The 13,190-nt window shown below is 43.8% G+C and overlaps 1 protein-coding gene across 1 annotated transcript in view; it reads left to right on the top strand.

Annotated features, from left to right (window-relative positions):
- Window positions 1-13,190, top strand: part of Ttc7b (tetratricopeptide repeat domain 7B) — a 115,990-nt gene that overhangs the window by 49,953 nt on the left and 52,847 nt on the right. Inside the window, exon 4 of the mRNA XM_059279164.1 lies at window positions 7,643-7,773. Within this exon, the coding sequence (XP_059135147.1) occupies window positions 7,643-7,773 (131 nt within the window). The remainder of the gene's footprint in view (window positions 1-7,642; window positions 7,774-13,190) is intronic.

Genomic DNA, 13,190 nt, shown 5'->3' with positions numbered 1-13,190 from the left:
GGTCAGGGTGCCTTTTACACAACAAGAGATCAAACTAGAATATAACTGAACTGTATGACAATGCTAGGTGACTTGATATACATGTAATTAAAGTCACCTAGGAAAGGAAACAGGGAACATAAAAACTGTGTTTTTATCTTTGTGTGTGTGGGATCTGTATGTTGTCATATGTGTGGCTGCAGGCATGTGCTTACTACAGGGCACATGTAGAAGTTTGAGACAACCTTGGATGTTGTTTCTTGCCTGCTATCTTGTATGAGGTCCATCTCTTATTTTCCCACTGTGTATACCATGAGCTGGCCCGCAGACTTGTAGGGGTTCTTCTGCATATACCATGAGCTGGCTACAGGCTTTGGGAGGCTTCTCGGTCTCTGCTTCCTGTCTCTCTGTAGGAGTGCTGAGACTACAGGCAAGTGCTACCACATTTCTGTTCTGGGCATCTGAACTCAGGATCATGGCAAGTATTTTACCCACTGAACCATCCCCTCAGCCAACATAAACGTTTTTAAAGAAATAATGGCTAAACACTTTTTAGTTTTTACAAAACTGTAAATACTCGGTTCTAGGAACTCAGTGAAGCCAAAGTACTTCATAATACAAACTGTTCCCAGCCAGTGATGAAGCCAGAAAGAGACCCATATAATGAACAAACACGAGGGAGAGAAGCAGGACTCTTTTCAGGAAATGTGGACGCGAGAAGTCAGTGGAGCAGCATCCTTAGAGGAAGATTGGGGGGAAGCAAACCACGAGGCTTGAATTCCCTTCCTAGTGAAACAGCTCCAAAGATGAAGATCAATCTCCCAGACATAATGCAGCTAAGAAGTCAGTGGGAGGAGGCCATCCCACCAGATATATTAAAGGAACCACCTTGGGCAGAAGAAAAGACACCAGAAGAAAATGTGGATCAACACAATGAATGTTTGGCACAGAAGAGCCCAACTGTATTGCTGAAGATAGAAGAGGAAGTTTCTCTAAAATATAATTGACAACTTCATACAAATACTAGCTCTAAGGGGACAAGTGAAAGCATGCAGTTATAAGGGTTGTTCACAGTGTGTGAAGTCATTTGAAACAGATCATAGCAAATTAAAACCAAAAGCAACAGACATCATTTTTGCTAGTAAGTTAACAGGTAGATAAATAATGCTGGCTAAATAGAGGGCAGAAAAAGAGGGGAAAGAAACAGAACAGGGCATGTGGGACAAATAGAAATATCAGTAAATGTCACTGTGGGGATTTGTTTGTTTGGTTTTTCACTGTGTACCCTAGGCTGGCCTCAAATACATGATCCTCAGTCTTCAGAGTACTGGGATCATGGGCCTGTGTCACCATGTTTGGCTAAATGTAAATATTCCAAACACTAAAACTGAGAGATCATCAGAGTATTGACTATAGAAAGTATTTTTTTAAAATAATGACACAGGAGATTGAGAGAAAAGGGGATGAGAAATGTGCTGTGGTTACACTAACCAAACGAGAATTGGAGGAGCCAGATAAACGTGGGCAAAGGTGGTGTTGAAGCAAAGAAGTCCATTAATAGAAGTCTATTAAGGGATGTAATAACAATCCTAAAGTTAATATACCCAGTAGCAGAGTTTAAAATGCATGAAGAAAAACTGAAAAATCTTCATAGAGAAATGGGCAGATGTACAGTTATGCTCAACTCATACCCCAGTTTTAATAAATGTAGAGCAAGAAGACAGAGCAGAAAGTTATAGAAAGAAGCCCAGGAACACAGTGTGTTGACTTGATCCAACTGACCTTTGCATGGCATTCCACCTTACAACAGAATACACATTCTCTTCTAGCAAAAGACTTAGAAGATGTATTCTAGGTCAGAAACACATTGTGACAAAGTTAGAAGAATTCAACTATGTTCTCTAATGCCTGTCAGTGTTACTCAAGACTGTCTTCAGCCACTGATTGCAATACAAATGCTCACGTTTCAGAAAATTTATTCATACTTACTGCTTATTACACAAAAAGACACAAACTAAAATCAATAACGGTAGAAGGCATGGAGGGAAGAGTTCAGGAAAGAACAGGCCTAACTTGGAGTTCTCCTCTCCCTCTGGAGTCCTGTGAGCAGACTTCCGTTCTCCTAGCTGTGAGTGTGCCGGAACTCACCAGGCATTGGTGTGAGCATAGACAGTTTGCTGTAACAGAGGACAGTCTGGAGATACACCCGTTGGTGTCCATATGATTTTCCTAAAAAGTGTGTTCCATCAGGGAAGGAAAATCTTCAGTTATGTGCAATTAGAGAGCTGTAGGTCTATTTGCAAAAAGGTCAGTTCATTCTGTACCTTGCAGTATATGTGAATATGATGGCAGTGTGGATCACACTTCTGTGTTCCAATTCTAGAAGAATATGCAAGGCAAAGCCTTGTTAGCCCAAACTCAGCCCAGTTAAAGAAAACATGGATACATTGGATTTCATCAAAAGTTTATTTCTTCTATTTAAAAAATGGCCCCTTGCATCTGGGCCTCATGGCACCAGGTGGCTTGTAGTTGATCTCTCCACCCAGGGCAAGTGTCCTCTTAAAAAATGTAAGAAAATAAAAAAATTAAAAATTAAAATTAAATAAAAAGAAGAGGAATTCATAGAATAGAAATATTTCCAAATCACAAATCTGAACATCTGTATCTAAAATATACAAAAAATTGTCAAGTCTGTAGGAAAATTAGCAACCATGTAAGTGGGTTAAACATTTTAACAGACCGTTGACTAAAGAAGATGTGTAGATAACAAATAAGCACAGAGCAAATGGATGGTTAGAGTCCTTGGTCATGGAAATATGACTCTCAACACAATGAGATGCGTTTTCCTGCACTCCGGGGGATGCTGTTTAAAAGGAGACAGTAGCAATGCCAGCTCTGTGGAGACAGGGCCCTTATACACTGCTGGCCAGATGCAGAAAGCTAAGTCTAGTTTAGAAAAACAGTTTGGCAATAAAAAGTTAAAAAGAAACTTGTCATGTGATCCAACAATTCCACTCCTAGGTATCAGCCAAAGAGTATTAAAAGCATTTCTGTACAGGAAAGTTGTCCATGAATACTCATACCTGCATTGTTCATAGTAGCCAGAGTGGAAACAACCTACTTCTGTAATGGGCAGTTGGATAGAAAATGCAACTATTGGAGCAATGAAAAGAAATACAATGAGAAGAGAAGTACCATGAAAAGAATACTAAACTTGGTGTAACCTGGACAAGCCTGGGAAGCATGCATTCCAAGAAATCAACTCCCAAAGGCCACATATATGACTTCATTTGCGTGAAGTGTCCAGAAGGAGTAAACTGTGGAGACAATAGATTGATGGTAGTCTAAAACTGAGGGCAGGCCTGGGAACTGACTGAGGAGGAAGCAGCATTTGAGGATGATGAGACTATTCTAAACTTGAATTTTGTCTTAGTTAGGGTTTCTATTGCTGTGAAGAGACACCATGACCATAGCAGTTCTTATAAACATTTAACTGGGGCTGGCTTACTGTTTAGAGGTTTAGTCCATAATCATCATGGCAGGAGACGTGGCATCGTGCAGGCAGATACGGTGCTAGAGAAGGAGCTGAGAGTTCTACATCTGGATCTGCAGGCTGCAGGGAAAGACTGTATGCCGCACTGGGCATAGCTTGAGCATAGAAGACCTCAAAGCCCTTCCTCCAACAAGGCCTTACTTCCTCCAACAAGGCCACAATTCCTAACAGTGCCACTCTCTATGGGTCAAGCATTCAAACACATGGGTCTATGGAGGCCATTCCTATTCAAACCACCACAAATTATGATGACACTTACACAAGTCTGAATTTACTTAAAAATTTTTGAATACATAAAACAGGCAAATTTTATCTCATGTATTTTACACCTCATTAGTCATATCAGAATGGTATATAGTGATCACGACAGCATAATATTGGTAAAAGAACAGACAGGTAAGTCAGTAGAACAGAGCAGAGCTAAAAGATAGATCCATTCAATTGAGTCAACTATGCTTTGACAAGGAGGAGAGGCAATTCAATATAGAAAGGATAGTCTTTTTTTTATTATTATTATTTTATGTATGAGTGTTCTGCATGCCAGAAGAGGGCATCATATCCTATTGTAGATGGTTGTGAGACATCATGTGGTTGCTGGGAATTGAACTCAGGACCTCTGGAAGAACAGCTGGTGCTCTTAACCACTGAGCCATCTCTCCAGCCCCAGAAAGGATAGTCTTTAACAAACAATGCCAGGACCTCTGAATAGAGATGAAGAAAAATTAAGGATAAAAACTCAGTCATAGACCTCAAGTATTATGTCAAAATAGATCATAAATATCAAAGTAAAATGCAAAGCTATGAAACTCCTGGACAATAACACAGGAGAAAACTAGGTAACTTTGTATTTACCAATGAGGTTTAGTTATAATATCTAAAGTGCAATTAATGAAAGAAAAACGTTGATAAAATTGGAATTTAATGATGTTAACTATGTGAAAGATGCCAGTAGAGGAGTGGAAAGAGAAGTGTTTGGCTTGGAGGGCTGGGGTATGGCTCAGCTGGTAAGTGCATGCAGTTCAGAGCCCTAGCCCCATATAAAAGCCTGGCAAGTGCTTACAATTTCAGCACTGGAGATAGGAGGGTCCCTGGGGCTTGCTGGCCTGCCAGTCTACCTGAATTGGCAAGCTCCAGGTCCAGTGAGAAACCCTGTCTCAAAAAGTGATGTGGAGAGATAGAAAAAGACACCCAATGTTGAACTCTGCCCACCCCAACACATACATGCTCACCTACACACAGATGAACATATTTATGAATACACTCTATTTCAGAAGTCATAGATTTTGAAAAAAAATTTACAAAATATTTATGATAAAGAGCTTTCATTTGAAACATACAGAGAATACTTAAAACTCAACACTGGAAATCCCTAAATACCCCAATTGAAAAAGAGCAAAAAAATTAACTAAGCCGCACTTCAAATAAGATATGCAGGTGGCAAATAAGCGTGAGAAAGCACTTGATACAAGTCATCAGAGAAGTGTAGATTCCTACAAGAGTGAGATTCCACTATGCACCTATCAGACTGGCTAACTCCCAAAGCCAGCAACACCAGTGCTGGGCACAAGCAGAGCACCAGAAGCTTGTTCAATCCTGCTCTGAGCAGAGCAGTACTGTCACCTTGGAAAACAGCGAGACTCTTGATCTGAGTCAAAAGATGAGAAGCAGTGTGGGGTAGTTTCTTCCAAGACTATATCTTCAACAGAGTCATGTGACCTAGAAGTTGCACATCTTGGTATTTACTAAATTGAATTGAAACTTATGTACACACACACACACACACACACACACACACACACACACACACAAGTCCTACATGTTTATAACTTCTCCAGTAGTCAAAACTAAGCAATCAAGCAAACTATTCAATAGATGGGTAGGTAAGTGGAATATTAGTTAGCAAGACAAAGAAATGAGCTAGTAAGCCATGAAAAGACATTGAGTGGAGTCCACTTTGAATATTAGTACCTAACATGATGTATGTAGGCCAGGAGGCTAAAGACTGTTATCTTTCTGGTTTGGGACCAATCACTTTCGTTATCATCATGGGTCTCCACTTCCTCAGCTCTACAAGAGAACTATCTGCCTCTTCCAATTCCAGACACTCTCAGACTTTTAAATGAGATGGAGTGTACATCATGTCATAGGCAGTTGAGGCAGCAGAAATTGTAAAAAGTCTGCCACACCATCCCCTACCATGTCTTCTCCCTCTGCCTTTTGGTGGCCAAAAACTGAGTCTGATTTCTCTAGGCCAGTTGAAGATTGGTGGGCACTGGGGTCTAGAAATGTCTGCCCATCCTCACATTGCCATTTTTTCAGCCTTTCATGCTTTTGTACATCTCAACCCAGAGCTCTACCCTGGTAAAGAGTTGTTTGCCCCATCTATGAGAAAAATGCCTCCAGACAGTGTTCAGGGTTTTCTTTTAGTCCAGAACTAAGAAATGATCCATGTGTTCTAATTGCTCCTAAGCTCTTAGGCCTGAGTATTAATCTGAATGTAGTAAGATTTCCCTAGTTTCTAAGTAATGCTGCCTCAGGGCATTGAAAACTTATTCCAAGGCATGCACCATTGACCCAAAGACTTTCTACTAGCTGCCACCTCTTAAAAGATTCCACATCTCCCCAGTAGCACCACTCTGGGGCCATGCCTTTAACATAAAGGCCTTTGGGGACACTTAAGATCTAAACAAGAGCTGCCAGATTTGCTTTTTTTTTTTTTTTTTTGGTTTTTCGAGACAGGGTTTCTCTGTGTAGCTTTGCGCCTCTCCTGGAACTCACTTGGTAGCCCAGGCTGGCCTCGAACTCACAGAGATCCGCCTGGCGATTTGCTTATTTTAAAAAATTGTTGAAGAGCTTTGGGCATCATTGAGTGAGAGTCTTTGTAATAGTCAGGAACCTCCTAGGACAGGGTCAGTAGGAGGTAAGACCTTTAGTTGACTGCTATAATCCCAAGGGAGCTGCTGGTGTACTTCCAGTCCAGTCTGAAGGCCTCAGAACCCAAAGACCTAGTGGCATAGGTTTCAGTATGGGAGCCAGCAGGCCCTGGGCCAAGGGGAGCCAGTGCTGCTGTTCAGGCAGGAAAGGGCCATGCTTTTCTGTCCTAGCTATTGTCCTGTTCTATTCAGGTGACCAGATGAGACCTGCCCACTTAGGGAAGGCAACAGGCTTACTCAATTGCCGGGTCCTGCCCCACTATCGAACAGTCTTGAATGGAGGAGTGAGCATTAAGACATAATAGATATGAAAAATAGAGACACAGAATAGCATCTAGAGGGCTCTGAGTCAATACCACAGTCGCCCTGAGTTTATGTCTCAGGGCCTTTTTATACCCAAAGCAAAGGGGGCAAAAGACCTCCCCCTCTCAGTGACATCATAGTTCAAAGTACAAACAAGTGTAAACACCTCCTTAATTCTCAAGACATCTGGTAAGCATGCCTTTGGCAAAACATCCTGTTATTCATCCTTGAAGGGCAAAACAAGCTCAGACTCTCTGACCTTGAGTCAAGATGAAGTAAGACCACACTATGGAGTCTCTGTGGGCCCCCGCACTCAGTTTACCAACCCGTGTGTAAATCTCATCCAGGAACACCCTATAGACGCACCCAGAATGTTTGTCCAAATGTCCTAGCACCCCATTGCCTGGTCATACTGATATAAAAAATGACCACCATATTCTTCAGGACTGAAAGAGCTCATGGTGAAGGGCCTTCTCAAGTTCAAACTGAATATCAGCTGAAATAGACCACTGTGTATTGTGAGTGGTCCCTTCTGCACCTGTAAATGTTCCTTCTGGTTCTTCATTTTGAAGTTCCACTTGTCTTTAAGAGAGAGGACAGTCAGAGTGTGGTATCACATGCCTTTAATTGAGAGGCAGGGGAGAGGCAAGTGGATCTTTGCGAGTTCAAGGCCAGCTTGATCTACTTAGGGAGTTCCAGACCAGCTAGTCCTACATAGTGAGACCCTGTCTCAATGAAAGGAGCAGGGATGGAGGGGCCACTTCTGATAGCCTCTTACAGCACAGACCATTTTCTGGTCCTCTAGAGCGATCCCTATAATTAAGGCCCATGAAAACCACCTCATCCAGTTGCTGTGTGTTTGCTTTGCTCTTAGGACTTTGTTTAGAGAAGCTGCCTGTCTCATCCTCTACCAGTAATCTCCATGTGGACCGGGAACAGGATGTCATCACCTGCTATGAGAAAGCTGGGGACATCGCACTCCTATACCTCCAGGAGATAGAAAGGGTAAGTAAGAACCATGTGTCTGTTCCAGCTGCTATCCTACCCCCACTGCGCACCCAAATATGACTGAGGGCAGGTGTAGCCTACCTCTGGAACACCTTTGACTTGTCTGCCTCTGCGTGCAAGCTCTGCTTGCATTCCTGAATGTTAGGGAGAAAATGGTCATAGATGTGGTGCCTATGAAAATAAGTGGGTTGGTGTGTATATGCAGATATGACAATATAGGCTATCCATACCTCTGGCACACTGAAATTGGCCAGTTGCTCTTGTTTCCCTGTGTTAAGATTCATACATCTTTGCCGGGCGGTGGTGGCGCACGCCTTTAATCCAGCACTCGGGAGGCAGAGGCAGGTGGATCTCTGTGAGTTCGAGGCCAGCCTGGGCTACCAAGTGAGTTCCAGGAAAGGCGCAAAGCTACACAGAGAAACCCTGTCTTGAAAAACCAAAAAAAATAAAAAAATAAAAAAATAAAGATTCATACGTCTTTGCATGATCTTTGTACCAGTAGGTGTTCAGCAGGAGTTCGGGCAGCTTTACCTTGATAGTATGGCAGAGGCCTGCCAGGGACTTCACTAGTCTGTGTGGAGCAGGCTGTTTGTCTGCTGAGACTGTCCGGGGAGACCCTAGCAGTCAAGTGTTTTGGTCTGTGTCAGGGGAAGGAAAATGACAATTGACAAGAATGTCATTCAAGCAGAGACTGAGTGAGCAGAGGAGGCTGGAGGCTGGATGGGGTCAGGGATGGAGCCAGGAGGGACTAGGGAAGTTATCAGGGATTCAGTCAGGGATGGGATCAGGGATGGGGCCAGAGAAGGGGTCAGGGATTGGGTCAGGGATTGGGTCAGGGATGGGGACAGAGATGAGGCCAGGAGAGACTAGGGAAGGGACTAGGGATGGGACCAGGGATGGTGTCAGGGAAGGGATCAGAGAAGGAATCAGAGATGGGGCCTGGGATGGAGCCAGGGAAGGGGTCAGGGATGGGACCAGAGAAGGGGTCAGGGGTAGAGCCAGGGAAGGAATCAGGGATGGGACCAGAGAAGGGGTCAGGGATGGGACCAGGGATGGGGTCAGGGAAGGGGTCAGGGATGGGGTCAGCGATAGGTGGACATCTTAACCTGTTTAGAAGGATCCTTATCTTTCCAGTCTGTTCTTTACTAAGCTCCTTCACAGCCCAGCCTCAGTTTTCCCATCTATAAAAAGCTCATAAAAATAGTCTTGCCTCATGAAGTTCTCGCAAGAACTCTATAAGGTCATGTGGATAAAGACACTTAGTCTAGATCTAGGGACATGTTAGATTCTTGGTGTCACTGATTTGTAATGACAATAACTCCTAATAGTTTCTTCTGTAGCACTTTTGTGGTCTAACCAAAGCAGGACTATGATCTTGGGTCCAGATACACACCTGTGGTATTGTTTGAAACTGTAACCAATCTTGAAAGACTTGAACATGATCAGAAGGTGTGCTTTCCACGAGTTTTCTAGGTCTTGTTGGTCCATGATGACATGGACAAACCTCTTTTCCCTGCGTATACAGATGGGAAGTAATTCTTACATAAATCATTTTATAATGTGGTGGTGGGTGTGGGGAGAGTCAGAACTGTCTCTGAGCAGGGAAAGCAGAATGAGAATTGCAGAAACTGAGGAGTAGACGGGAACTGTGGAGAATCATTTGACCTGGGCCTAACTAGCCGTGGCTGTAAGACACAGTGTTGGGGAGTTCAGGTTGATATGGCTCTCTGGCTGGTGTGCTGTTCCCTCAGGAGGTTCTGTGAGGACTGAATTTTGTTGTTGTTATCATTGTCAGGGAAATGATCATGCAGGCTGAGTTTGAAGTCTGTGTCCCCCCCCCCCCCCCCCTTTGCTGGCCTGCCATGGCCAGCATGTGGCTGTGGAGAACTCCGTTCATCCCAACTGAGCTCTGCTTCTGACCATGTCTTGGCTCGCTCAGAGACCTTTATGTCTCAGCTTACTGTCCAGTTGTCCACTTTGGAGCTGCCCTTCCCTGACAAGGAGAAAGGGATTCATCTGTTCCACGTGTCTGCAGCGACATAGGAAGTGGCAGATGGGATCTACTGCTTGTTGTAGTAACTCCCTGGTTACTGCTGAGTTCTTCAGCTGGACATCAAGGAAATTCATAGTCATGGAATTCTAAAGACACCTCCCTTCTTCCCTACTTCCTTCCCTTTTTTTAGATCATAGGAGTTAGATTTTGAAAAGAAAGTTAAGGCCCCAGGACACCTAGCAGGTTTGGCCAATTAGAAATCAACTCTTTGCTGACCCCCATACACTGCTCATCAGTTCATCTCCAGGCCGCTGTGTAGTCACATTGAGCTGTCACCCTCCCACCTGCCACACACCCTTACTTGTGGAAAGCACTCCACAGTACTGGATGTGAGAACCTCGGCTTCCAGAATCACAGGCGAGCACCATCTCCTGCCTCCATTAAATCTGAGCCTTTCTGCATGGCTCTTCTGGCTCTGATTTTTCAGTAGCATTTCTTTTATGTAAACTTGGGACCTGCCCATACTTGAGCAAAGAGAGAGGTTGACTGAGCCAAACATCTGTTTTGACTGCAGTAGGTACTCAAGACATTTTATGTTGGTCAGTCTAGAAACCGGGCTTCGTGGAAGTTCAGGGATTCATAGACCTTATTTGTTTTTAAAACTTGAACTCAGTTGACTTGATCTTGAACTTTTAAAGAGTTATGCTGGAGTGAAAACAAAAATTGACTCTGAAAGGAGTAAAAGCCTTGGCAAGCCTGGGACAAATAGTGCCTGCCTTCCCTTTGAGCCATCCTAGGAAGAAAATCTGGTGCAATTTTTTGTGTTGCCGGTCACTGGGCAGAGGCAGTGTCTAGTGGCTTCTCCTGCCACTAGAGGAGGGAGGGAGCTGCTGTTTGCCAGGATTTATTGGCATTTTATTTATGAGCGTTGGCTCTTAAGTTCATTCATTAACAAAAGTAAAGTTTTGAGAGGACTCTTGAGGTTATTGTAGTGTAGTGGCTAATGATTTTCCAAATCTGAGGTCTTGCCATTCTCTGACTCTCCCTGGAGTTGGTCTTTTGGTTCACCCATGGAGGAGCTGTGCAGAGGGTAGTGAGTGACCCTTCAGAAAGGGGGCTCATCTTGCCTTCCTCTTGAGTCTGCTAGCTTAAGCTGTGAGAGGCAGCAGAGCAGTCCAATGGAGTGAGTTGGTGCTGGAATCTTGTTCAAGACTCCATTTAGCTGTGAAACTTTGAGGCATGTCACCTAGCCTGTCTGTGTTCAGGAGCCTCATCTATAAATAGCCTCAATAACTGCCATATAGTATTTCCTAGTGCATTGTTAACACACAGCAAGTGTTCATTACAACCTTTAAAAGTTGCAATTGTTTAGATGAAAATCTGAAATAATACAAGCACATTGTCTTGTTAGTAATGTAGAGACAAGTTTATGAAGTATCCTTTCAGGGTCATGTGATTCCCCCGTCTGTACTGAATCCTGCTCTTCCTGCTCCTGGGTTCTGGATTGTTCTTCACACCCAGATGGACCTTGGCCTGTTCATTTATTTCTTGTGCTTCATCTTTCTGTTTTCATAGCTGAACTATTGGGACTGGAGTTGTCTAATTTCAAAAGCTTTGTTATCCAGGCTTTCTAGGGACAGTGCTATACCAGATAGCATGCTGGGTGCTGGCCCCAAATGTGGAGGCGGGGTTAAGGGAGATGAGTCAGTGAAAGCTGTGTGTTCAGTGTTCGTTTAGGATTGTCCTTGTCAAGTGAGGGTTATAGAGCTATGGACCAATGATGTTCTCTGATAGTTTGTTTTCTGAAAGAGAATAAAATATAGCAAATACTGGCTGTAACATAATTTGATCAGACTGATCAGACTAATCAAATATGAGCAAATAGCTTTAACAGTGACATGGGGTGCCTTGATTAGTTTATGTTCAGATAGTGGCAGCATGCCAACAGTAAATGAAGTGTTCTGCTCTGGAAGTCACTTCTGGTGGTGCAGTGGTATGGATAAAGATGACCTCATCCTTGCTGTCCTGACCCAAGCCCTGCTTTTGGCACATGAAGTCATCCTGTCTCCGGGCTTTGCATGCACCACCTGGCCAGCTGGTGTAGCATTCTAGAGCCAGGAGCAGGGCCAGGGTGGAACTCTACCTTCTGCTGACAGTTCATTTCTTCACGCCCAATTTTGGAAAAGAAGCTGAAGCTAAATTGCAAGGCACCTGTAACTGTTCATGACCATTTTAGTGCTAAAGTTCCAAGAAGCAACAGCAGGGATTGCAGAGCCAGCCCAGAGCCCTTCTCCTCAACTGACTGCTCAGAGACCACAGGTCCCGGCTTGAGTTCTGACGGCTGCCGTGCAAGGGAACTTGAGTGGCGTAGCTGAGTGATGGGTCAGAGCTGGGTCACATTAAGATCACTGTGTGTCTTGAATCCAAGGAGGTGCTGCTGCTGAGAGAGACAGGGCTTGGGTTGAGGGCCCAGGCCACTCAAGTGGCTGCCAAATGGGAGACAGTCAAGAGACAATGTCCCCTTGCTCTGTTTCATCGCTTGACTCCAGCTTAGAGCACAGGCCAGTACTTGAATACTTCCTTATGAAATGTTCAGAGATGGAATGGCCAGCCTCTGCTCTTGCACCTCTGATTTTGAGCCTGACATCTCACTGCCTGGACACGTACTCCACAACATTCTTAGAACTCCAGAAGAGTCCAGTAACCAGAGAGGAGCAGTCACTTGTGTTCACTTCTGTGCATCGTTGTAATGCCTTTGTCTTCAAAACAGTAGAGCATTTTCTTTCCTTGGTTTTTTGAGACAGGGTTTCTCTATATGTCCCTGGCTGTCCTGGACTCTCTCTGTAGCCCAGGTTGGCCTTGAACTCAGAGATCTGCCTGCCTCTGCCTCTCAAGTGCTGGGATTAAAGGCGTGTATCACCACCGCCCGACCAGTGAAACATTTTCTGTCTGCCTTGTTTTCACTTTATTATTAACTTTACATTCTTTCATAGTTGTATATTATTTCAGGTAATATTTTATTATTGGGTCTAATTCGGCAGCTTCCTCCAGGCAGCTTTTCCCTTGCTTTACACTATTTTCTAGGGGCGAATTCTAAGAAGTGGGAATATTTTTACCATTCTTGTTACCATGTACTGGGGCCATTAGTCAGTACTCACACCTTTCAACTTCCACAGTTCAGGAAGGAGAGTAGGTGTTGCTCTGCATCTTGACAAATTGTTACAAAATTAGGTGAACATAGTGTCTTGTGTGCTTAGTTTACATTTTTCAATTATTAATTGGATTGACATTTCCTCCCATATTTGCTTAATAGTTATGATTGTTATTATTTTAAAGAATAGTATCAGACCAGTGCTATAGCTCAGTGGGGAAAGGCACATGCTGCCAAGCCAGAAGACCTGAGTTCAATCCCCAGGACTCA

Source organism: Peromyscus eremicus, chromosome 14, assembly GCF_949786415.1.
Source record: "Peromyscus eremicus chromosome 14, PerEre_H2_v1, whole genome shotgun sequence".
Lineage (NCBI taxonomy): Eukaryota > Metazoa > Chordata > Mammalia > Rodentia > Cricetidae > Peromyscus > Peromyscus eremicus.
This window is presented reverse-complemented; position numbering and strand designations above follow the sequence as displayed.